This window comes from Triplophysa rosa, linkage group LG18 (assembly GCF_024868665.1).
Source record: "Triplophysa rosa linkage group LG18, Trosa_1v2, whole genome shotgun sequence".
Lineage (NCBI taxonomy): Eukaryota > Metazoa > Chordata > Actinopteri > Cypriniformes > Nemacheilidae > Triplophysa > Triplophysa rosa.
The window spans coordinates 23021140-23047413 of record NC_079907.1 but is presented as its reverse complement, the minus strand read 5'-3'; the positions used below and the strand labels follow the sequence as shown (position 1 = coordinate 23047413).

The window sequence follows — 26274 nt, the reverse complement described above, 5'->3', positions numbered from 1 at the left end:
GATAATATCCCCAAAATGTGCAGTGACATGAAAATAAAGATACCAAAGTCCAGGTTGCCGGTGAGAGCAGCTCATTCATCATTTCATTCTAAAAACGATACCGTTACATGTTCAAGAAAGCTCAAACCAGTTGCCAGGAATCGATTAGATCCATTCCCAGGTGTGAAGCCTAAATCTAGAATCCCAGTGATGAAGGTAAAAAATGTTAGCTCCATACCAGTAGGGAAATGTAAGAGCAACCAGAGAGATAAAGCGCAGACAACCAAAGTAACAGCTACCAAGAAAATGATAAAACCAAGCCCAGTTAGTAGATCAGGCAGTACACGTGGACAGAAGCCTTTATGCGAGGTGGCCAAAAGCTCTAGCAGTGGCTCCAAACATAGTGGTGCAGTTAAGCTTCCAAACTGCCAGGAGAAAAAAATGCAGGCATATGATAAGGATGGAGAAAGCAGCACGTCAAGGAGCACATCTTTATCAGAGCCGCCGCAGCCTTCCGGTACATCCAGGTCTGCTAGAGACGTGAGGTCACAGGTTGAGCAGTCCGGCAGAGACAGGAGGAGGAGTAAGAGGACTGATGGAGGTGAAGGCAGTCAGGGTGCTAGGCCCCAAGTGGCCCCCGGCGTGGAGATCGAGCCTAGTTTGTAAAACTTTCCACTTGTATGATCTTAGTTGCATGAGCTGTTGTGATTGCCTGTGGTGTGACCTGACCGTAGATGTCATCTCTGTCATGTTGTCATCTTTCTCTCTCTTGTGTACTCTTGTGTACTGATCTTTCTATGGATTAGCCAGGTTTAATGTAGCATGCCAGTGTTAGTAGGTCACCGGCCATTCTTAGTAGAGTCTTTGTGAGGTGTTAAGGAGATCTGCAGATGTCCCGAGGCCACGCAGACACACTGTCCTAGCACACAGCACTGAAGACGCCCGCATGTTTCGATTCATTTGATACTGTGAATTGACCCACAACGTGCCGTAGAGACATTTGAACTGTGTCTTTTTAATTTGTGATGTCTGTTGTAAGATTTCACTATTAGATGGGTTATACGTGTGTCCTGTTAGATCCTGGTAGAATACATTTTTAACTAACCCTTTAAAACCACTGACAAGCTAACCAGACAATATCAAAATGTTTTGGAAACTCTTTTCTGATCAGTACGCCCCAAAGCGATATATAAATATGAAGCGCACTTTGTTGTAGCCAAAATCTCTGCAAAACCTTTGATTGTCTTTGCTTGATCAGGAAAGGGTAGTTTACTTCATTACTTTTTTAACCTTCTCTTAAACGTCGATTTGAAGAGTTGTTCATGTTTCTCCGTCTTCTGCTCTCAGGCCCTCAGAGTCCCTGTGAAAGGACAGATCTGCGTATGGCTATTGTGGCAGATCATCTTGGCTTGAGTTGGACCGGTAAGAGCTTGCAAAAACTGGAGAGGGTCACCACCTAGTGGACAAAGCTCTTAGCACACATATAAGCTACATTTGTTTATCTTTGTAAAAATATGTGGTTTTAATAATGTGTGTATGCATTCTGTTTTTGTTTGGAGAGTATATTAGTGTGGTAGTGTCGTGTGTTTTTGCTCTGTTTGATGTTTTCTGGTAGCGTGGCTGTGATCAGTAGGGTGTGTCATCTGCAGTCACTGCAGCACTCTGTACATATGTACGGGAGGCGGCAGAGACCGAGGAGACTCTAAATCAATTTTTAATGTGTTGCAGAACTGGCCAGAGAAATGGAATTTACAGTCGATGAGATAAATCACATCCGTGTGGAAAACCCAAATTCATTGACAACTCAGAGTTTCATGCTATTAAAGAAATGGGTTAGCCGAGACGGCAAAAACGCTACAAGTAAGTGTGGTCATGGAGTCGGTATTGTTTTTTTTAACAAGGGTTAAAGGAATAGTTCACCAATTCTTTTTTAAATAATTTTTCATTTTAATTCCATCTCAGATGTATGACTTCCTTTCTAATGTGAGCACAGAGAAATCCTTTTATATTAAAATGTGAGAGAATTGTCATATTTGGGTGAGCTATTCCTTTAATCATATGGAGGGTCCCGGTTGGGTACAGGAGCAGTGATGTAAAATTCATATTTTTATTCAGCATGTGTGAGCAAGCATAAACGAGTTGTTGTTTTTCTTTTCTCCGTACAGCGGATGCCTTATCTGCAGTCCTGACTAAGATCAATCGGTTGGATATTGTGACATTGCTGGAAGGGCCGATTTTTGACTATGGTAACATATCAGGCACGAGATGTTTTGCAGATGATAGCGCAGTTTCCCAGGAGCAGGCTGATGGTAAAGTTTAGCCCCATCTACCTGAACTCTGTTTCTCTATTTCTCTCACAAATCTGTAGATTCATAGAACCATCATGGCAAAACATTTATTGCTCTAAATTCAAGTCCAGTAGAAACTTAAACTCAAGTTTAAGTTTAAGTCTCAATCTTCTTTTCTAATCTGTTAGATTCCCCGGTTATCTACACTGTTTCCCAGGCTGGTATTGGACCAGTCAGGGATCGGTGTAATGGTATTTACTGAATTGTTTTTGATCGTATGTTTGTATGAAAGCTTAAAGCATGCAGCTGTACATGACATAAGCCAATGCTGAATCCAAACTTAATCCCATTTTAATTATAAAGAGCAGAAATTACAAGACATTTTTATTACAACATTTGTTAAAGGAACACCCCACTTTTTTTTGGAAATAGGCTCATTCTCCAACTCCCCCAGAGTTAATAAGTTGAGTTTTACCGTTTTGGAATCTATTCAGCCGATCTCCGGTCTGGCGATAGCACTTTTAGCATAGCTTAGCATAGATCATTGAATCCAATTAGACCAGTAGCATCGCGTTCAAAAATGACCAAAGAGTTTAGATATTTTTCTTTTCTTCTGTACTTATATCGTGTGCTAAGACCGGCGAAAAATGAAAAGTTGCGATTTTCTAGGCCGATATGATTAGGATCTATACTCCCATTCCGGCGTAATAATCAAGGAAGTTTGCTGCCGTAACATGGCCACAGCAGGCGCAGTGATATCACGCTCCTTGTGCAAGCAGTTGGTCACGTTGGATATGTTGACGGAAGTTAGCCTATTTCCACATCACTGCACCTGCTGTGGCCATGTTACGGCAGCAAACTTCCTTGATTATTACGCCGGAATGGGAGTATAGATCAGCTGAATAGATTCCAAAATGGTAAAACTCAGCTTATTACCTCGGGGGGAGTTGGAGAATGAGCCTATTTCCAAAAAAAGTGGAGTGTTCCTCTAAAGCCTCATAACCAGAATCTGAAAGAGATTTGTGTGTAATTTGTGTGTGACTGTTTATTAAATATTTTGGTTAGCGTTACGATGCTTTCATCTACCAATAAGAGCGTAGTTAAACTCATATTTCAATTGGTCTACCTCCAAACCTAAAAAAGTCTATAGACTGCATCTGCTGTGATGGGTTTAAGAACAGGTTCATGCTTATAATAATATTATGTTTATATGTATAGACCATTTCATCGGACGCGCCCGCGCCTGACCCCCAGTTAACTTCCGGTCTGTACTTGGCTAGCGTCTAATAAGATAACTATTTATATTTTATTTAATTTTTGTTAATATTAATTTGTAATATAATAATTGTTTAAAATAAACGATTTGTAGAATTTAGTTGTATGTTTATTTTATTAAATAAACAATTTGTTGAATGGGTCCTGTAGTTCGGTCGCATTTAAAGAGAGCGTATGGTACATTGACAACTAGCGGTTGAGCTTGGTATCGCAGTCTAAATTCAAAATATTGGAGAAACAAGTTTAGCCAAGTAACGCTTCTTCTCGGTTTCTTTTGATTGTTATCAGAAATAATCTACAGGCACTCGATGGTTTGTGAATGTGTACCGGAAGTTCAGTTGGGGTCACAAAAGTGCGCATGCACAGTAACTTTTGTTTATGTTGTTAAGATGAAACCGTCTATACAAACTACAGAATACTCTCTGAAATCAATTAGCAATAGCACTCTGTCTTCTGTCATATACTCTCTCTCTCTCTCTCTCTCTCTCTCTCTCTCTCTCTCTGAAATATTACAAATACATTGAAATCTAACCTGCTTTTACAGCATGACTCTTTCTCTCGGTGTAGTGTTTACAGTAATACAGTAGTGTTAAATGGAAGCTGTTTTAATAGCATGGCTCTGGCTACTCTGGAATGTCTGCTTGCTATCGAGCTGCCTGATTCTCCAATATCCCAGAATCCTCTGAACCTTCCTGTTAGAGCGCTTCCGCTGTCAATCCAGACCCACTGCTCCTCCACCGTCAGTCATAGGGCCAGCGCTGTCCCTCTCTTCTCTCTAGTGCTAGCTCTCGCTACAGCTCTATGCTCATGCCATCATAAATCACACTGGTGTTAACATTACAGATGTGTGGCATCCACTAATACATATCTATGGTTAACACTTCATTCTCATCTTAATTTAGCCGAAATAACTTAAGATGCAATATCATCCTAGTAGATCTGATTTTCTAACACTCTCATTTTTTAAATCAACCCTGCTCCATATCTCTTCACAGTGGTGGCCATGATAGTTCCCACTGCCCCCTCTTTATCTACTGTACCTCCTGTATCTGAACTATTGAGCAGAGAACCACAATCTCAGTCTGTTTCTGTCTCATCCCCATCATCTTTCATCTTCCTCCATTTACGCCAGGACCCCTCTGTTCCTGAACTTTACATTTAGTGTTGTTATTGTTGGCCTTTGAAAACCACATGGCAAACTACCGTGTTTAATAACTGTAACTACTATAACCGTACTAATGATACTATATGTTGCTCACATTAATGATATGTCTGTAATGGAATATTCTGGGTTACTATTGGCCATTTATGGCATTTTGTTGCCCCAGAGGATGATAAAGACATTGGGTTGTTTCAACCTATGGTTGGATGAAATATGGACAAACCCAACTGCTGCTTTAGGTGAACCTAGAAAATGTCCATGTTTAACCCAAGCGTGGCTTGAAACAACACACCCTGTTACCTTCCGTGTGTAAACCCAGCAGCTGGGTTTGTCTATATTTTATCAAAGGTTGAATTTTTGTTCAGTAAAAATGTGTTGAACACAAATAACCCAGACTATTCCTTAAGGGATAAAAGATTAGGCGAGTTATATTATGAATTCCACCGTAACACCGATATCTTCTCCATGACATTTTCAAAGGCCTCTCTCATTGTGTCTGTTTCTGTGGCATTGTGCACAAGTGGTGTTCGCCTCCATCTCCCTGTGTTGTATCACTCAGGTTACCAAGACATTGAGCTGGAGCTTAAGAGTCCCTCAGAGCTGTCCTATGAGCCCCCGACCCCCCTGCGGCAGGATGATTTCTTTAGCGAGGACGGTAGGCTAAACTTCCCCACTAGTGCCCCCGTTAGGCCCAGTGAACTTTCCCTGCCATCCACTAGCAGCCCCACGTCTGCAGATGCCAAGCCTCCTACTGTGATGGAAGAGGACACCTCGATCAGAGGTCTAGGCTCCTTCGGCCAAGAGGATGGGTCAACTGAAGACAACCTTCATGAATCTGCGGTCTCCTTGAAACAACGCGACAGTGAAGTAACGTCAAAAGAACCAGACGTCTTTCCAAGCAGCCCGGTGAGAGAGCAAGCCCAACCCAAGCCCACTGTTTGTTCCTCAGCCAGCGGAGCTCCTGGAGAGAGCAGCAAGTCTGGATTTGACGAGGAAGATGAAGAATTGACCCAAGAGAAGATCAAGATTCTCTTGGAGAACATTAAGTTGGAGGAAGGCTTAGAGGATGTGGAGATGACTGAGGAGAGGCTGCAAGAGATCCTCTCACAGGTGCAGCAGGCAGAAACCCATATGTCTTCAATTTCAGGTTTGCAGGGTGAAATATCTGGTGCAAAGGTGACGGTGACGGCTTCAGGCCAAGGCCTGGGTATTGATACACAAGGGCAAAGGTAAGAACCGTCACCTTCATGGACACTGATATCCACCTGTAGCACGTCAGGTATCAACTAATGTTCTTCAAACTTTGATACCACACAGCCAAGAGCCCGTGTCCTCAACTAATGGAGTGCGAGTTGAGAAGCAAAATGGAGAACATCCAGAGCACCAAGCGCCAGACGCCAGCAAGTCTTCTAGCAAAACAAAGGGCAAAGCAAGGAAAGACTCTGGACGGCAGGAGGTGAGCAGCGAGACGCTGGAGGACAGAGGAACGGAATCAAACAACAGAAAGGAGGGCATAGCTGTTTCTGAAGCTCAGGTAGGGTGCTTTTTAAAAGAAAAACATTGAAAAGCTGAAACCAAAACATTTATTGCATACTGTACAGTGTCCAGATAAGGCTCAGAGTGTCTCAAAACGCTACCTAGTTTAATACACATTCAATGAAATCAGCCATTTTTAACCTCGTCCTCATAACTGCTCGAGTGCACATGGATGTTTGCTTCCTAAACATTTTCAGATTACAAACACCATGTGCATCAGGCTGTTTACCATATAAACGTTCTTGTAATTGGGATAGTTAATCGCAACTACTGTAAGTTATCAGCGTCCCAGTGTAAAGTGGGTGAAGACCCTTGCTAGTGTCCAAATTCATGTTCATGTACTGAATCACACCACTGGGAACTAGCGAGTAGATTTAGACTTAAGGTTCGCAAAAAGTATACGACAAAAACACAACTCGGGAATTCTGGGAAGATTGCACTGGGGAGAATTGTAACTTGAGTTAAAGGTGAAGCATGACGGCTCATGGGCTGACGTGACTCTAGCAGGGAGCTTGTAAAGAGAATGAATCCAGTTCAGATGAGGAGGAGACTGTCACCACCAGAGTGTATCGACGGAGAGTGATTCTGAAGGTACCGTGAGTGGTGCTGGTGCAGATGGTTTGCGTTCATCCGTGTGCCGTGTGCTTTAGCAGAGTCTGTGTGCTTAGAGGACATGAAGTGACACTTTCATCAAACAAATCTACCGTTCGAATCGTTTCCTCGTTCTGCTGTGCAGTTTTTACTTTTTTATCTGTTTTGCCATCTTTTATTTACAAAATAATGGTGTTAGTGCACAACCGTTGGGGGACAGCAACATGTCTGACTGCATATTACAGCAGCATATAAGGCAGATCTAGTCCTCCGTTTAAAAGCCATTAATATGCAGAAATGTATTTCGAGTTATGCATGACCCGAGGTGATCTGTGTATATATATTTGCTGTCTCCAAGACAACTCGCTGGCTCACGACTCTGTTTTCACCTGCTGTGTTAGTGACCGGATCCTTTATAGACCACTTCGCAAGATGTAAACACTGGTCCAGAAGTTTTTTGTTTAGTTTTTAAATCTCACGTATATACTCAGAACCAAATGTTCTGTTAGTTGTGTTTTGTTTAACCGTTGTTTAAGAATTGAAACAGGAAGTTCTGACCAGCGTTGGACAAGTTTTCCAAAGTGGTCTATAGTGAAGATTTAATTTGTTGTTTAGATTAAATTGCGTGCATGTGTGTGTGTCAACGATCAGAATTAAGCAACGCCTCATCCGTCTCATCCTGCATCTGTAGGGTGATCAGGCCAAAAACGTTCCCGGCGAGACAGTGACAGAGGAGCAGTACACTGATGACGATGGAAACATAGTCACCAGAAAAGTAATGTCCATGTCCTACAGAGTGACCGTTACCTCCCCTAAATCACCTGTACACGGATATAAAGCAGTTCCACGTCACTTTACCCCCCTTCTCTTAGATCATCCGCAAGGTTGTGTGTCGCACGGCTGCTGTGGAGGAGAAGGGAAGGAGAAAGCGTGGGAAGCGCTCCCGGCAGGCCGGTAGGGCCGGACAGGAGGAGGAAGAGGGGGGCCCCGGGCCCCGCAGAGAGCACACTGAGGTTGGCCTCGTGTGCCGTGATGATGCTCGTGATAGTGTGACCCTCCGTGTTCTGAAGTTTTCAGTATAACGCATCTAACTGGAATCTTCTGCTGTGGGTTTGAAGTGACGTCATTAATGGAGAACTGAGTGAACGTTTCTAATAGGACTGCACGGTTATGACGGAAATCTTGAATAAATTGGAATCACAATTATTAAGTAATCCACTGTGGAAATAAACGCAGATGTCATGCTGTAATGTTACACATGACACATTAGTTCATCACCAAAGTCGAATGACATTTATTTATTTGTTGATTAACTGTGCAGCCCTAAACTCTTGAATGTGTTGAACACACTGGATTTCTCACAGAGTTTTATTTCAGCATCTGTCGTGCGTGATGGAACGGGAGTGATATTAATAATCACACGGACACCTGGCATGTTGCATGGCGACTCTGTTAAAGTCATTTCTGCTTTTCTTCTAATTCTCGTTTTCATTCCAGGCCGGTGAAGGAGGGAATGGCAAAAAGAAGGACGGAAGACAAAGAGAGAAAAAGAGTCAATCGTAACAGCTGTGTGCACTTTCTGGTAAGCACTAAAAACAAAACTGCTCAAAGTGGAAACTAGGGATGCACCCATAGCGACACCAGTAGCGGTATCGGGCCGGACACTAAGCTCGTGTACACCATTTAAAAATGGTATCGGTGCATCCCGAGTGGTAACCCATGGAATCAGACTGTTACTTGTGTAAAGGTTCATTCAAGCCAAGAACAATAAGTATAAAGTAAAAAAGTCATTCAATTGAACTATAAAGAGTGTAAAGATACAGAGGATCGATATTGATGGGATCACTTTTTTCCCCAGCTGATAACCAATAAATCATAAGAATCATAAGAATAGCGGAAGTAATAAAGTATAAATAAAAAATTGTGGCTGTGAGAATGAAAGCTTGTATCTTCAAAACAGCAACTTTTTTTTAAATAAGCGTTTAAATATTTGCCAAAGCCAGAAAATTCTAGCAATTCTAGAGCATTACATGATGTGTTTTGCTCTGTTTCAGACGTGAAATTGTTTCAAAATCATTTTCCTGGGTGGAAGATCACTGGAAACTCGCAGGAGGTCAGGGAATGAAAACGGTGTGTCTACAACTTCACAAAAATAAAAGGATTTCAGCCAGAGGACTTTTGATTTCGCATGAGCATGATTAACTTGTTTCTGTCAGTAACGAGGGGCGGCTGACGGTCACCGAGTGTCGAGAGGACATTGACGGTGCCACATTTCCATCGATCGGAAGTGTCAGGAATAAAACACCTCCGTGACCGAACACGCCACAAAACCCCATGGATGATTGACAGAAACGGAGGGGCACGTTCCAATCACTTCTACACTCGCCTTACTTTTCTTTTGTTTGTTTTTTTGGCCCCATAATGTCGGGGTGTATGATGCTGTTTGATGGAGGTTACGATGTACATAAATTACACTGTATAAATTCTAATGTGGCTCACAATGTTGTCAAGGCACTGGCAAGTGTGTGCGAATGAACCACCGATTCTGATTCCAGTTTTAAGGGAACGCTTGAGTGTAACGCACTTGTATGATTATTAGCAGGACAAATGTTTGTAAATGAAAAAAGCCAGCTTGATTTTAACAACAGACGTTTCTTTTAAACCTGGTACACGACCTGGAGCGCCTGTGGATCTTTTCAAAGATTTCTTCAGAGTACTAATATTTTCATGCATGTGAATCACTTTATAATGATTGATTTTTTTCTAACAGCATAACACACAGGAGAAAAGGCGAGAATGTTCTGGATGTGTCCACTCACAGCCTTGCCATTGCTCACTGTAGTTTTTTGAGTAAGATGACAGTATCACTTCATGGTTCGGCTTCACTAAAACTTCACTACCGGTTTCTCTCTTCACTTACAGATTCACCAGAAATCATGCGTTTCGGCTGTAAGATGTATAAATCTTTTGGTCAGCCGATCATTTGTAATCTTTTCAGCAGTGTATTATTACTTTTCAAGGCTGCTGTGGTTTTGGGGAAACTTTATTTTAGGTTTGGTGCATCATTGACTGCGAATCACCCTCGAGCATTCATGAATGACAGCTCTGGTAACAAACATTTGTATGGAAATAAACATACACTGGATGATCAAAATAATTATTTAAGCTTATATTAAACTGTGTTCAAACCCTTGATGCATTTTCGTTTTGTTTAATATCTAGAATTGAAAGTTTTGACGAGTAAATCTTACAAACAAATGTTTTTCATATCACATTAAAATTGAAAAAGAAATAACTGACATTTTTTTTAGGTGTTTTAAATGTTATGTTTAGCATTAGATAGTTCTACTTAAGTCGGTTGTATATACCTGTGTAGTTTTTATGTCAGGGGTTCATTTAGTAGTTTTGAAGTGAATCAAATTGTGCTAAATTAGGGGAAGAGAAAACGCAGGTGTGCCATATTTGTATTGCAAAAAACGACAACGTGACTCAATAAGACACATTAATTTATTATATGAACCATAATCATATGGAATTTGATGTAATAATACATAACACTCATTTATCTTGTTTTACACTTGCGTTATTGTCTGTGGGTAGCTAATTAAAACATTTGAATAAATCATTAATAATGATCAGTAATCATCTGATTTAGCCACATGTGCAAAAAGCTAGCTCCGCCCATTTCGGGACGAACCGTTTGAAGGAACCGAATCGCTAGAATGACTCGGATCAGTAAAGGTCGTTGCAGAGAGTCGCTCGGTTCGTCATCATCCTCTCAGTGATGTTCAGTCAGTGATGGCGGACAGCGCGAGTGAGAGCGACACGGACGGAGGCGCCCCTCACTGCTCCTCGACCTCCTCCGTCCTCATCTCTCCCTTCCGTCTGGAGGAGCTGAAGAACCGCCTGGCATCCTTACAGCAGGAGAATAAAGTGTTGAAGATCGAGCTGGAGACCTTTAAATTGAAGTGCAAATCCCTGCAAGAAGAGAACATAGATCTGCGCAGAGCCAGCGTCACTATGGTGAGTCATTTTGCGGATCTACGCATGCCCATCGGCGTTTGACCTCAAAGTACCGCGGGAGGAATTACAAAGATGTGCTTTCGAATCGCTCTCGCGGTACTTTGACGTCATACGGCGATCCGTTTGCGCAGCGACGCGTTAAGTCGAACACGTTCATTAAACTCTTAAAAAATGTCTTAACTTTGTGAATGTTTATGAATATGTAAGGCAATAATAACAACTATTTCTTTCTTTCCCCGCGCATTTCAATCAGTTACCGCTGAAAGTATTTAACGTTACATGACGAGGTTCATTTAGCTTACTAGCTAATGTGCTATCGTTAAAGATAATCTCACACGGCCCGTTATTTGTAGCCTATATGATTTAGCATACTGCACATGTACATTTTAGTGAATATGTTAAAGCCTCGGTTGTGTTTTGAGTGAAATAAACTGTCAGCTAACGTTAAATAATAATATTAGCATAAGCTAGTCATGAAAACTTGCTCTTTGCCTGTCAATAACTGCCTTGATTTTATGGAAATTCTTAACGGTTTTTGTGTATGGAACATCTTTTACAGTGGAAAACATAAGATAATGTAATATATAAGCATAATATTATTGCTGTGTTAGGAGATTAGTGATTTGACTGAAAGCACATTAAAGTCACGAGACAGTTGTTTGAATCCATAACATAAGTTTTAACAATATTTCATTCATTCATAATCTGAATGGTATTTTGTCCTGTTTGCATGAAATATGAATAAAATTGATGATGCAGTGTGACTTGTGATCTGTGAGTCAGAATGTTCACAACAAGCGTTAACTAATAGCTGTAGTTATTATTTCATGAACATCAGACATTTTTTCTATTGTTTACGGTGTGTTCGCACTTTCAGTTCCCTGCATGGCACACACGTGGGTTTGACGTCATACACGTTTAACGTGCTGGGTTGGGTTCCTAATCATTTAAAGGGATAGTTCATCCAAAAATGAAAATTCTGTCATCATTTACTCACCCTTAAGTTGTTTCAACCCTGTATACATTTCTTTGTTTGATTGAACACAAAGACAGATATTTGGAAGAATGTTAGCGAATGTTGACATTTCTGGGGCACCATTGCTTCCCATAGGAGAAAGAATTATCGTATATGTATTTTGTTTTTGTTCTGTTGATCACAAGAAAACATTTTGAAGACATAATGAAAACACACCTTTGACAACCATCTTAATGGTAGTCAGTGGTGCCCCAGAAATCTCCGTTGCTGACATTCTTCCAAATATCTTTCTTCGTGTTCAACAGAACATTTGTACAGGTTTGGAACAACTTGAGGTTGAATGATTCGTGCCAGAATTGTAATTTTTGTGTGAACTATCGCTTTAAAACCACGTTGTATAATATTATTGTTCTTGATTTAAACGAGTCTTTCTTCATGCCGTTGTCCGTTTCAGACAGTTGGGCGAACAGTCCATGGCCTGGTTTATCTCCTGTCGCAGTGAATGTGTTTAGTCATTTGCAGTTACATCCAGAAACAAACGTCATGTTTTATTTCTTCCCGTCTGCAGTAGTTCAAGTTGACAAGCGGAGCTGACCTCAACACTGGGTTGTGAGACGTGTATCAGAAAGTGTTTTGCTTCCTTCATCATCAGTCAGATTGAGTCATTTGTGGATTTATTTAGCCGTTAGACAATTGTCTTTGCCAGTGTTTATGGTTGTGTAAACGTATGCTTGGCTTTGACTAACGACGTTGCTTTTTTGTAGCAAGCGAGGGCAGAACAGGAGGAAGAGTTCATCAGTAATACTCTGTTCAAGAAGATCCAGGCCCTGCAGAAAGAAAAAGAAACCTTAGCAGTCAACTATGAGAAAGAGGAGGAGTTCCTCACCAATGAACTCTCGCGAAAACTCATGCAGGTGAGTGCAGGATGTCTTGGGCATGGCCACGAATCAGTGACGTGACGTGTAGAAGGTGGTCAAGGGCTGTTTCTGTCGGTTCTATCAGTGGCCTTGACTGAGAAAAGAGGTTTCTCGAACAGCTCTTGACACTTTTCGCACCAGACGCGACACAAGGGTTTGGTGATTGTACAATACTTCATCACAGATGGGAGGATGTTGACTCGTGGCAGAAATGCAGCTGTGAACATTTAGACCGAACAGATATTCTCCATCGCAGTGCAAAATATGAGACTTCCTTTAATCCACAGTGAATGTGTCATGATGGTTTTGACGGGACTTTTTACGAAAACATGCTTAGGGTTGAATTCTGCTTGATGCTCAGTTACAACACGAGAAAGCCGAGCTGGAGCAGCACCTGGAACAAGAGCAGGAGTTTCAGGTGAACAAACTGATGAAGAAGATCAAGAAACTGGAGAACGACACCATCACCAAACAGCTGACTCTGGAACAGGTGAACTACCTCAAATACAGTTTCAGCCCATCCCATCCCATCCATGCAGTTCTTTACAGATCTGTGAACGTTTGTGTTCTTTCAGCTCAGACATGAGAAGATCGACCTGGAGAACACTTTAGAGCAGGAGCAAGAGGCTCTGGTGAATCGACTGTGGAAGCGCATGGACAAGCTGGAGGCAGAGAAAAGGCAAGTGCTTGTCTGTGCTCGCTTGCTGCACTTGACCTCCAGCTCGTGTGGAGCGTTTAATCTAAAAGAAAATTCTCTTCACCCGCAGGATTCTTCAGGAGAAGCTCGACCAGCCCGTCTCGGCCCCCCCGTCCCCCAGGGAAATCTCCATGGAGATCGACACGCCGGAGAACATGATGCGGCACACCCGATTCCTCAAGAGCGAGGTGGAGCGTCTGAAGAAGAGCCTGCGCTCAGCAGAACTTCAGCGTAAGATCTCGTTTCTCGCCTTTAATGTTTCAAATCAACCTGAAACCAAAATGTTTTGGTTGGTTCAAATGAAAATGAAAGCTCACCTGTGTCATTCAAAACCCTGACAGGTTTATAATGGGAGTGCCTTTTCTAAAGCTTCAGAAGGATGCAGAAGCGGCACATGAATGAGACTTGTGGAAACAAATCTTGACTTTTTTCTTTCGTCTATGTTCATTCGGATGTGAATGGCAATGGACATTTAATGTTTCGTGTTTTTAATATTAAAGTGCAGTTAACCAGCCTCATATGCAATAATATAACAGTATAGATATTTGACTGCACGTACAGTATATGAGTATTTCTTTTTCATTTTGGGAGTCAGCCGTCCTGTGTTGTAATCGAGTAAACAATATTTTTAGTTTGACTGTGTTTCTCTTTGTGGCCACTAGATGACAGTGTTTACATTAACAACACAAACTTCATTCTGTTGAAATACACATGATGAGGACACTGGTGAAGATTACCCAGCAGTCCATGGGTCATGATGATGTCACTGACTGTGAATAACACCTGTAGAATAATGAGGAGATGTTCACTTCACTCTGAATCTCCTGTGACTACAATCATATCTTGGGAATATCAGTCTAGATTGCTGTAATATAAAGCTCTAGTGTTACTGGAACAGATGAAGAAACTTCATTTAGAGGAGTTCATCAAATAACGGTGTCCTGTCTCTGGTCACATGTTTTCTGGCATGCAGACACGGAGAATAGGGCTCAGTATATAGAAGAGGACCGTCACATGCGAGAGGAGAACATCCGTCTGCAGAGGAAACTCCAGCGAGAGGTGGAGCGTCGGGAAGCTCTGTGTCGACATCTCTCAGAGAGCGAGTCCAGTCTGGAGATGGATGACGAGAGGTACCACAGCCTGCCATCATTCACAACGTCCCCGTGTACCCCATCACATTACAAACAACATCTACCCTAAACAAACGTGTGTGACAGATTCTAGTTGCGCAGCTTGATAGCTCAAACCCACAGGAAAACTTCATACTGGCAACTTTTTATTGACATTGATCCAATCCAAGACATTTACATAATACATGGGTGAGATTTAGGGATTTAATCTCTGTGAAATTTGAGATTCAACTGTGAAAACTACATTTACATTTCAAGTCTGTGTTTTGTACCAAGTAATACCGGAGTTGTTCATCATTTAAAATGTTGGTTTTGTTCCTCAACACTAGTGTGAGCTATTTTGCCACAAATTTCTTCCAGTTTTAGTCCAGATTATGTCAGATGCTACAGGCTGAAATAAACCATGATTTCGTTTCCCTTTAATAATAAACACAACGTGTGATGATTGTGTTTTAGGGTTTCGTTGGGCGTTCTTAACCTAGGGCTGTTGTTCTGCAGGTACTTTAATGAGATGTCTGCTCAGGGTCTGCGTCCTCGTACGGTCTCCAGTCCCATTCCCTACAGCCCGTCCCCGAGCTCCAGCCGACCCATCTCGCCAGGTACACGTGCCTTCCTCATCTTCACGACCATTCACCTTCCTCTCATGTTGTTATGGAAACGACAGGTCTCGCTTGTCATTGGTTAGATATGAAAAAGGTGCTTGACCAAGGGCGCTTTTTTCAGAAAAGTTCAAAAGACGTTGGAGTTGTACAAGGATGACCAGTACAGGTTGTACTATCAGTAAAAGTCTGGTGTGTGTTTTACAGGATTGTCATATGCGGGTCACACGGTGGGCTTCACCCCTCCATCCACGCTGACCCGAGCAGGCATGTCTTATTACAACACACCCGGCCTGCACGTCCATGTGGGAACCTCGCACGGCGCCGTGGTGAGTTACCCATCACTCCCTCACAAACCCCTTCTCTCGATTCCCAGTGAACACGAAATGTCTTCCAAGAGCGTAAATATAAACGAATCCAAACCGCCTGAAGTCTTCACAGCTGTGCCCTTCTCACGATAAGCAAATATTAAACAGTGACACCACACAAGGTGCAGCTGAATCTGAGCGCTGCAGATTTCTTCACATTCTCAGGGGCTCGTGTGTTTGTTTATTACAGTTGTGATCATGTTTTCTGCAGTACTGACTAATGCCACATTTTTAGGGCTGTCACGATTATTAATAATCGATGGTTTCAGATCATCGCAATTATTGCACATCTCTATAGCAGACACTAGGGGGAGCTGTAGTGCATCTGCATATTGCTTATTTTAGTGTTTATATTGTATATATATATATATATATGTATATTATATACCACCACAACACCATCACTTAAAAAAATCTTTAAAGCATATACCATTAAAATAACCTGCAGTACAATTTAATATTATTTAAGCGAAGTAAAATTTTATTGTAATCGTGCAAGTGAGAAAAAACCAGACTAGAAGCATTTCTATGACTGATGGCATTTTAATGGTGCCTTCAATTCACCCCGATCTATTGACTCAATTTATAAGTATTTGGCGGTTGTATTATTGACAGGTAAAAGCCTAAACCTTAAATATGTTATGACCCCATTTTTTCCAGTGTATTTCTAAGAAAAAAACATAATCTTATATTCAGAACAATATGGTCATTTCAAAGCCAAATCAAAAATGTATGAGAATTAAATATCAACGCCCTAAAACAGACCATAAAATCGTCATAATCTCAATGATTTATTAGACAATTAATCGTCAGCCAAATTTCATAATCGTGACAGCCTGCCAATACAACAAACTTCAATTAGCCGTTAATATTTTACAGATCTCACTAAACAAATGAACAGTGTTTATCATTTAGGACTTATTATTAAAACTGACGCAAACTAATCAACCACTACTGCTATCAGACAATACTGGTGAGCTCAGAATAAACTGATATCGACAGAAATGAACAATTTATTTAAACACTTAATTAAAAGTAGATTTTTAGCTGAACGTGCTTGAACGTGAACACTTCATGTATCACAGGCTCATATCAGTGTGAAGAAACATCCCATTTGTGACATGACTGTATAGATGGTATTTGTGTCCTCTCTGACCTCCACAGAGACCTTCCCCGAGGAGGAGCAACAGCCCGGACAAATTCAAGCGCCCCACGCCCCCGCCTTCCCCCAACACACAGCCTCATCCTCCTCCAGCACCCACAGCATCATCACAGCCATAGGACCCTCGCACGGACACTTCTTCATGTTTTGCATTGACCGCACACATCTGATGCGGAATTGAACATCCTTCATCAGTCTGCGCTGATTTTAGCAAGTTCAAATTGCATTCACATCTGATAGAATCTAAATCGTTTGGTCTTGAAAGGACAAAAGATAAAGCGAATTGTGGTTAGAGTGGACCTGTCGGACATTACAGAAAAAAACCGATGGCTTTAGTACTGGCCTTAAAACAAAACCGAAACTGAGTGCCACTTAGGGTTGGAAAAGTCTAAAATGTATTGTGTTTGATAGTAACCTGTTAACCTCCATTATGGCTCATAAATGTCTATTTAGAAAGCAACCACAAATGCTCAGCATTATTGGATTAGTTTGATTTTTTTTTTGCTTTGATCGTCAAGATAGGTGCCATTAAAGTAATGAAATGTATATTTTACCGTTATTTCTATTTTGTGATGTTGATTCTTCTGTCTCTTCTGTGAGGTTTTCTGTGACTGCAGCAGATCTTCAAACCTCCTCATGACTCCTAAAATGTTTTGTATTTCAGCAACGTGAACAGATTTGTATTGTTTCTTCACGCAAATGAAACTCCAATTTGTTCTTGTTCAACGCATCTGCTAGCACTGTGAACATTTGTTTTACTGCAAACATGAGACAGAATCTGATTTGTGCATGAAGGTGTGTAAATAGACCTTTTGAACACTTTGCAAAAATGTGTTGTAAACTGTGTGGTTCTTTTTTTTACTGTTTGAAAGCGCTTCCACCATTAATGTGTGCATTCATTGTTTTATTCATCATCAGTGACTTACATGATCTTAACTTACCAAATAAATCCTTATGAGTCTGTACAGCTAAACATGCCGAACACAAGAAGGCACTAACTGTAGACTATAAAAATGACAAATTTATTGCAGAATTAGTCGAGATCAAAGTAAACCCATTATGCGTTTTCTGGTACTAAGCAGATGGACCGATGGATGCTGTATGTGTACACAGACACTGATGATGATGATCATCCTCAGCAGCAGCTCGCTATACTGCACACTGTATGCAGGCTTTAAAGAAGTCTTTTGATTTCTTTACGGTGTGCTTTTAAAAGCAAGGGAGATGTTAAATATTTCGCTGTAATTTACCTGTTTTTTTGTAAATACTCTGTTACCTTTTCATCATGGCATGTTTCTGTTGTGCTGTTCAGAGCTCTGCTTAGTTGTTATTTTTAAGACTGCTGGCAGGTAAATGTAATATTTGGTCATTAGCAGAAGGACACCTTTGAGCCTTAATTCTCTGTGCTTTGACCGACTGTGAGTTTTGTCCCCACATCACACTCTTAATGCCTTAATATGCCCTTCAGTCGCTCTGTGATGTGTTTGTCACTACATGTTTCATTCTATAGAGAGTTTGGTAATTATACAGCGAGTCATCTGAATGTTTACACACAAATAAGATTGAAAGGTTTGTCTTAAGCAGATCTGTAGTTGAGTCATTGTGTTTTTTTTTTTTACTAGAATCTGTCCATATTCATGATCATAATGCAGTGTTAACTTTTTGCTAAATGTGTCTTACAGAAAAAATAAAAACCATTTTACCACAGTATACTGTAAAGTTTTATTGGGAGGGGGTGATGATGCAAGAAAACACGTGGAACATCCTCAGTGTTTTGTCTGCCTTTGTATTGTGATCCATACACTGTCCACAGATCACAACATTACACATACGTGTTGTATGTAATGGGTTATACAGTAGAGTCACGTGTCGATGGTTACATGAATGATGCTGTACTGCGTTTATTCTCTCTGAATGATGGAGGAAGTTGCAGCATCGAAATGTGAAGCTGGACCAGCGAGAACAGCTTCAAACCGGTTTAAACACCCGACAACAAAAGCCGGAGCTCATGCGCTCAGACCTGAGCCTTCAGTGATGAAGAACACATCGGGATGTTTCATTTCATTCATATAAACAACACGGAACATCTCTTGTTTACACGCGATGATGTGACATTTAACACCAAAACGCCGCAGCGTCCAACACATTGAGAGGAATTTAGCGCGGAAACAACATTTCCGAAGGTAAGACATGAAATGAATACGATGACATTAAAAAATCCATTAGTGTCATGGTACATACTGGAGATTTCGCATCATAACGTTAAGTTACATCGTTCTGGAATCAGATATGTAAACACGGGCGTTTGTGTTATGGCGATCAGATTATGGCACTGAAGATAGTTACGCCAGAACAAACCGTCGTTTATTCACTCGTGTTAAATTAAAAGCGTAATCTCATAATGTGCTCAAAATAAAACTGATTTCATGTAGGAGTGCGCGCGCGCGACTGCGGCAGTGCGCTCCTGTGCCGCGCGTCAGCGCGTTCAAAATGGTTTTAGTTTTAGGTTTGGTTTTACGAGACAAAATGTCTTTATGTAGTGTGTTTTGGGTTTGATTAACAATTCCCATTATATTCATTCAGTCCAGTAGAATTTCTGGCGCTGTATGTGTGTTAGTGCGGTTTTGGGTACACTGGGTGCATTGGGGTTGCTGCCAAACTTTCAAAGAGGTGCGGTTTGTTAACTGAGCGACTTAACACTGGTAATGCAACATATTTTCAAAACCACAACGCAGCAACAGCTGGAGGTTCTATCATGCAAATTACAATGGCCTGCCCAAACACAATAAAACACGCCCTTACGAAAATTGTCCATGGTTTTACTACAGTTAAAACCAAAAAAACATGGTTACTGTAGTAAAACAATGGTTATCACAAAATAACCATGGTTTTGAAAACCATGTTTTTTGTCAAAACCATAGTAAATGATGGTTACTGTAGTAAAACCATGGTTTTGCCCTAAGTAATCAATGCACCAAAAAAACATGGTTACTACACAAAAAAACACATGGTTAATTTCCATAAGGGCGGTTCCACCGGTTTTAAACGACTGCTTTCATTTATGTGTCATTTGCTCACCGCCACCATTTTGCTCTCAGGTTTGAAACGCCATGATTATGAAACTAGTTTTTCTCATCACAGAAAGCCAGTGTAAAAATGAGTCCTCAGGACACAAGGAAGGCTCCGGACGGTGGATGGGGCTGGGCCATCGTGGCGGCCTCATTCATGGGTCAGCTCCTGGCGTACGGCTCGCCTCAGTCTGTGGGGGTGCTCTACCCCGAGTGGCTCAACACCTTCCACGACAGCAAAGGCACGACGGCGTGGGTCGGATCTCTGGTGTCCGGTGTCGGACTCATTGCTAGTACGTTCATGTCATTGATGTGTTCTGCTCCAGTTTCCATGAAACGTGTTAAGCATCGTGAGATAAAGAGCAGCGTGTAGAATGATTTTCTGTTGTGCCAGTCAAGTACACTTTCACATAACGCTTCTTATATAAACCACTTCTGTTTTTCTTTTTTATATTGTAAAGATCTTTGGCCTTCAGATGGTAAAGGTTCTCTGTGGAACCATACAGGCAAAACTGTTTTTTTTTATGGCATCACGGAGCACGTTTTTTTTCTTTAATGCTTTTGTTTTGTTTTTTTACAGGTCCCATCTGCAGTGCTTGTGTTGTGAATTTTGGGGCGAGACCTGTGACCATCTTCAGTGGAGTGATGGTCTCTGGGGGGCTCATGCTTAGTGCTTTTGCACCCAATGTTCAGTTTCTCATATTCTCCTATGGAATAGTTGTTGGTGAGCATCACCTGCGTTGGACACAAAACTGACTGAAGGATTTTCTCTCAAGTTTTACAAATATACCAAATTATACAACAGTTCTTCCTGGTCCTCGAATCTGATTGGCTGAGAGCCATGCTATATTCCACCAGGATCACCACGGGAACTGACTGTTGAACCGCTTCACTGACTGTTTGTATCACACCGCCACTAAACTAACTCGGAGTTGAGTGCTGATATAAGAGCACTATATACACTCCTACTCCAGCGATATTGCATGAATAGTAGATTTGTATTTTTATGTATGAAGTTATTGTCGGATTAAAAACCGTAGTCTGTTATGTCGGTTTATCACGCGGCTCGTTGGGATACTTGATTCTGATTGACCAGTCGCGACATTTGCAGGTTCGTTATTCCCAGATAACAACCTCTCAAAACTAATAACACACGGTAACCCGGATGCAGCAAACATGACAGTTTCTTTGACAAATGAAATATAAATATGTCTTTTAATAACATATACAGTATGACATTATATTTACAAATGATTAAACCAAATTGCCTGTTCGTGACATCTGAACGTCGTTTCTTACCTTAAAACCAAAAGTAAACGGCTTTTCCGGTAAAAATGAGCTAATAAAATATTTCAAATTCACATTTTATGTTCTGTTTTTTTTCTCATGTGGCAAGTAGCCATGTAATAAGCGGGATAATGTACAAGCAGCCGGTTGTTATGGCAGAAATAAGCCCCTTCGGTGAGTTACAAGACCCTCCGCTTCACGTCCTGATCACACTGTCGGGGATTATTTCTGCCATAACAACCGGCTGCCTGGACATTATCCCTTAGATGTTAACTTGAGTCAAAATAAATGAATCTGTCTTAAGGTTTTCACACTTGTATTACACACAGGACTGGGCTGTGGACTTGTTTATGCTGCTACCGTAACCATCACATGCCAGTATTTTGACAAGAGACGTGGTCTTGCTCTTGGAATTGTTACAACAGGTAAACATTTAAATAATAGTTTGTTTCACAGTATAAACACACAACACTACCAGAGTACATTAGCTGAGTATATAACAAATGTACAAAACCTATTGAACGTTTATGTCTACCCTGGTTTTTTCTCTGTCTCTATGTATTTGATCAAATCTTTACATTGTGGCTTGCCTATCTGTAGGCACATCGGTAGGTTTCTAATGGGTTTGCCATAGTTATTCTACACATGTTTTTCCACGTTCTCCAAAAAGAGCAATAAAACCATCAGAAATCACAAGCGTTGCCTCAATGTTCTCAGGTACAAGCATCGGAGGTTTCCTGTATGCCACAGCGCAGAATGAGTTCATTGTCCTCTTTGGACTCGACGGATGCCTTCTGCTGATCGGCTGTTTGGCACTAAACATCATCGCCTGTGCTGGACTCATGAGACCTCTGCACCCGCCGGCTTACTACCTCAAACAGAGAAAAGCGCTGAGCGAGAAGTCAGAAGGAAAGGTTCTGGAAAAGGCCCCTGTCGCTGAGGATCCCGTCGAAAAGAACCCGTCCGTCACCAAAGCTCTCGTCACAGAGGAGCGGAAAGACACGAAGAGCACGCTGCGTTACGAAGCGCTGGAACGGCTCATAAAGAGCAAACAGAAGAGGTATTCTGAATACTTGCGTTCGGCAGGAGAGCTGCTCCAGAACAGGGTCTTCTCGGCCATGTGCGTGTCTTTGTTCGCGTGTTGTCTCGGGACGTATCCACCTCTCCTCTTCCTGGAGGATTTAGCTCAGACAGAGGGTCTGATCGATGACATCAGCACCATTCCTCTGGTCTCCATCGTTTCCATCGCCGCCGGGGTGGGAAAGCTGCTGCTAGGCGTCGTCATGGACATTCGGTGGATGAACAGCATCTTCCTGTACGCCTTCACCCTGCTGGGCACCGGGGTGGCTCTCATCATTATCCCCTTCACCAAGAACTACGCCGGGCTGCAGGTCATCTCGGCCGTGCTGGGCTTTTTTTCTGGGAACTGGTCCGTCATCCCCTACATGACCACGAAGGTCGTGGGAATGGATCGTCTGACTGAGGCCTACGGGATCTTGATGTTCTTCGGTGGATTGAGTATCATGCTTGGACCGCCCGTCGCAGGTAACGTTTTTGATCTGATGATACATCTCACACAGTTCAATTAAGACTGTTAAAGCACTTTTAAGTGCAATCTAGAACGTTGTCCCTCTATCCTCATCTCTGTTTGAAACCGAAACGTGCAAAGTCTCCAAGTCAAATGACGTCAAACTGACATTTCCAAAATCGTTCCTCAAATTAGAAATCATTATTACTTCAAATACAATACTTATAATACTTACGGTAAAAAGACTTTAGTAGTTGCTTATTTAACTGATTTTTTTATTTTTCACCAAAAAGTATACAAGTAAATTTGTACAAATAATTTAGGTCATTCCAAAAAAATATTTTCATCATTCATATTGACTGAACCTTCCCTTTTATGTACTGTAGAACGTTTTCATCTGATTAAACACATCAAAGTCTAAATTCAAAGTTGATTTATATAGCACTATTTATACAGGAGCAGCTGCCCAAAGTGCTGTACAAGCCTCAGAAACTTTATATAAATGATACAGAAACAAGAAATAAATAAATAAATACATACAATCAATTTAAGGCATAAAATAATAAATAAAAAAGGAGATTGAGGAAAAGAGTATAAAAGCCACAAATGAAAAGTTGTTAACAAACAGGAGAATTTTAAAATCATCTCTAAAACATACCGGTAACCAATCAATTGAAGCTAAAATGGGGTTATATGCCATATTTCCTCAAAATTAAACCCAGTGAGAGCATATAAAGGGAGAATAGTGTAGGGACCAAAATGGAACCCTGAGGAACCCCTAAAGGAAGGTGAGCATAAGAGGGTTTAGATGAGACAAACATTACTGGAAATCTGTGGTCCTTTAGATAGCAAGCAAGTTTAAAATAATTCCTTTGAACACCACCACATACAGTTTTCAAGCCTGGAAAATAGTACTGTATATCACGGTCAACCGTGTCAAAGGCAGAGCTGAGGTCCAACAAAGAATAACATAATCTGTGATGTTCTCAGATAAATATGGTTTAGGATCTATAATAAAGCAGACTCTACTGTGAAAGGCACTAAAACCAGACTAAAACTTCACATGAATGGATTGGTATTTATAAAGGTTTGTAATTCAATTAAAACAAAATTTTCTACATTTTTGAGCGAAAGGTCAGGTTGGAAATAGGCCTGTATTTTCAAGCAAGTTAAAGTCAAGATTAGGTGTCTAGAACATTCTGTACATTTCCTATTACCTTTTAGAACTTCACCTTGTGTGTAACACAAAAGTTATGAAGCTTTGTGTGAGGAACAGACTGAACAGACTGTTGTTCACTTTTTCTATTCAATAGGTCCTTGAAAAGATCTCAAAAGAAAGAGGAGTTATTTTACAAACTGTCCGTTGTTGTTTCTCTGATGAAAACACGTGTACTGTAACATGACTTCAGAAGAATTACTGTATGTTAGCTCAGCTTATGCATCTGTTTGAAGCTTCTTGCATTTTCATTTTCATTGCGTAAGTCATTTGAATGAAAACAATACTACTGTTTGATTTCTGGTTCAGGCTGGATCTATGACTGGATGCACTCATACGACCTGGCGTTCTTCTGCAGCGGAGGCTTCGTGTTGCTGGGTGGAGCTGCTCTTTTCATCTCTGCTTTGTCTTGCTGGAACAAGAAGCAGAATGAATGCGAAACGACAGAGGAAGAAAACACAGCTGAGTGTGACTCGGTGGCTACTGTTGCCTGAGGTTCAACTCGTGCTTTAACAACTGTACGTGTGACACTGAACACAGCAAATAAAACACTGACTGACTCTTTCAAGAGGCTCTCGTCCAACATACAAAATGGCTCAGTTTCCTTTTTTTTTACAATGGTTTTGTCTTAACCGTAAAGATGATCTGCTTCAATCCTCTGTGCCATGTCATGACATGATCTTTTATTATTACGTTTTTGCAGACATGTAAGACAAGATGTCTGGGATTGAAATGCTGTTCTTACACATTTAAACCGCTTGAAACATTAAGACAAGTTTACAGATTGGCTGTATTGGCACTATACTAAGTGTGCTTGTTTTATTGCTGAATTATTCCACAGCTGTACTGAAAAACATGTCACAGTATTGGGAGAGAATATGAAAATGCCTTGTGTGTTGTTGATTTATTTATTTGTTTTTTGTCGATGCTGTAGCTCACACAGCTGCTGAAGATCTGTTCTTCTGTTCTCTTTTTGCCTTGTTTTAAAACATTTGTCAACACTTGATACAAAAACAACAACAGGTTTTTTATAAATATGCTGCCATGTTGTTGTTTTTACAGCCGTTAGAAGTGTTGTTTAGTTTGTATGCTTTTGTAACCGCTCTGTTTTTATACACTTTATACTGTATATGATTGTGTATAGTTGTACTTGTACTGCTTGCTGATTGTTTTTGCTTTTTTCAAACTTGACATTGTTACAAAGAAAAAGATCAGACATGTTGGGAAGGAGAAACGTTTACTTGAAACTGTAATGGTTGCTACGACTGCTTGTATTTTGAAAATGCACCTTTACATGCAGTGAACTCTTCAACGTGTCAACTTAATTTTTTGTTTCTTATATTATGGTTTCCTGTCCTGTTTAATGTGCTTTTCTATTACTAAAGGATGAATGATTGAAAAGTATGTATTTGTATATTTTTTCTAACACAGTTTGTGTTTATACAGAATGCAAACAAAGCTAGAGCTCTTCACAGCAGCTTTGATTCGACCGCTCATACAGTATGTAATATGTGGTGTCCACGTGATCTCTATGGATACAGTAACCATGGCGAGTGGAATCAGAGATGCATTGATGCGGTCAGCAGGATTTGTTTAGCTGCAGTTGTCTATGAAGTTTGTCTAGGAACACATTTCATCCCACAAACTACCCATCTCACCTTTATCTTTTCTTTCAGTCTTTACTCGTGAATTTATCCGTCATTTTGCTCTAAATGGACTGTTTGTCAGGAACGGTGAGGGAACAAGGACAGAGGACCCAGGCGCAGACAGCGGGTAAGGGGTTAACATGAATATATTTAAGAAAATACAAAACAAAAACCCACGAGGGGGTAAAACAACATAACAAGGGTAAAATATGAAGGGTAAACAAAGACTGACTAACTAAACTAGACAAGACTAAGTACAACACTAGACATAACTACGTATAACTAAACTAACTAGACACAACCGTACAAACCGGGAGGGTGACAAGATACAAACCAGGCAAAATAATCCAGCACAAGACAGAAGACACAAGGGCATTAAATAGGGAACTAAATCAAGAGGGGAACAGGTGTAGGGCATGAAATCATAACGAGGAAACAAGAGGGCAGGAACAAAGACGAGACCGGAGAGAGAGTATGGTGAGCCATAAGTGCCAAAATAGTCTCTCTTCACATAAAACATGGAGTTCCCGCCACTAGGCCAAGAGAAACATGACATGATGCGGCAGAATCATGACACTGTTCATGTACACCACACAACTGAAACAGGTATTAACGTTTGTCCTTCAAAAAACTATTTAAGACAGTCCTTTAAGAAATAATACCTGTGGTCTTATTAACTCTTTCAGCAGTTTTTTTTCTCGATCATATTGCACGTATGGAGTAATAGATGTATATCACAAAGAAGATCATTTACTCTTTGTTCTGTTTTGAAGTGATGAACGTACAAAACAACACAACCGTGATCTACTGAGCTACTGTTATTTAT

At 40.9% G+C, this 26274-nt stretch overlaps 3 protein-coding genes across 45 annotated transcripts in view; all 3 read left to right on the top strand.

Moving 5' to 3' along the window:
• ank3b (ankyrin 3b) overlaps nt 1-10024 on the top strand; it is a 124609-nt gene extending 114585 nt beyond the window's left edge. For 39 of the 43 annotated variants that reach the window (XM_057358013.1, XM_057358010.1, XM_057358002.1 and 36 more), the window contains 9 exons: nt 1327-1401; nt 1708-1839; nt 2145-2288; nt 5264-5933; nt 6022-6238; nt 7523-7606; nt 7704-7844; nt 8329-8413; nt 8886-10024. In XM_057358013.1, coding sequence (XP_057213996.1) covers nt 1327-1401; nt 1708-1839; nt 2145-2288; nt 5264-5933; nt 6022-6238; nt 7523-7606; nt 7704-7844; nt 8329-8394 — 1529 coding nt within the window. In that variant the 3' untranslated portion in view covers nt 8395-8413; nt 8886-10024. The remainder of the gene's footprint in view (nt 1-1326; nt 1402-1707; nt 1840-2144; nt 2289-5263; nt 5934-6021; nt 6239-7522; nt 7607-7703; nt 7845-8328; nt 8414-8885) is intronic. The other 4 variants (XM_057358028.1, XM_057358007.1, XM_057358027.1 and 1 more) reach the window with 4 other exon arrangements.
• Nucleotides 10025-10565: 541 nt separating this feature from the next.
• ccdc6b (coiled-coil domain containing 6b) lies at nt 10566-18405 on the top strand. Its single transcript, XM_057358043.1, has 9 exons — nt 10566-10854; nt 12595-12744; nt 13109-13237; nt 13323-13426; nt 13515-13675; nt 14418-14574; nt 15073-15173; nt 15381-15502; nt 16706-18405. The coding sequence occupies exons 1-9, from the start codon at nt 10630-10632 to the stop codon at nt 16820-16822; spliced, it is 1266 nt and encodes a 421-aa protein (XP_057214026.1). The 5' UTR covers nt 10566-10629; the 3' UTR covers nt 16823-18405.
• A 108-nt stretch (nt 18406-18513) lies between these two features.
• On the top strand, nt 18514-25222 carry slc16a9b (solute carrier family 16 member 9b). Its single transcript, XM_057359289.1, has 6 exons — nt 18514-18886; nt 19845-20064; nt 20352-20495; nt 21388-21483; nt 21776-22603; nt 24112-25222. Exons 2-6 carry the CDS (start codon nt 19860-19862, stop codon nt 24294-24296), a joined length of 1458 nt encoding a protein of 485 aa, XP_057215272.1. The 5' UTR covers nt 18514-18886; nt 19845-19859; the 3' UTR covers nt 24297-25222.
• Nucleotides 25223-26274: the final 1052 nt, after the last annotated feature.

What these genes read in the sequence shown, in the direction of transcription:
- ccdc6b (XM_057358043.1), top strand. Translation starts at nt 10,630, where the DNA reads ATGGCGGACAGCGCGAGTGAGAGCGACACGGACGGAGGCGCCCCTCAC. An exon ending in AAGCTGGAGGCAGAGAAAAG is followed by an intron (nt 13,427 to 13,514) that starts GCAAGTGCTTGT and finishes CTTCACCCGCAG; the next exon opens with GATTCTTCAGGAGAAGCTCG. An exon ending in CTGGAGATGGATGACGAGAG is followed by an intron (nt 14,575 to 15,072) that starts GTACCACAGCCT and finishes GTTGTTCTGCAG; the next exon opens with GTACTTTAATGAGATGTCTG.
- slc16a9b (XM_057359289.1), top strand. Translation starts at nt 19,860, where the DNA reads ATGAGTCCTCAGGACACAAGGAAGGCTCCGGACGGTGGATGGGGCTGG. An exon ending in CTCCTATGGAATAGTTGTTG is followed by an intron (nt 20,496 to 21,387) that starts GTGAGCATCACC and finishes TATTACACACAG; the next exon opens with GACTGGGCTGTGGACTTGTT. An exon ending in GCTTGGACCGCCCGTCGCAG is followed by an intron (nt 22,604 to 24,111) that starts GTAACGTTTTTG and finishes TTTCTGGTTCAG; the next exon opens with GCTGGATCTATGACTGGATG.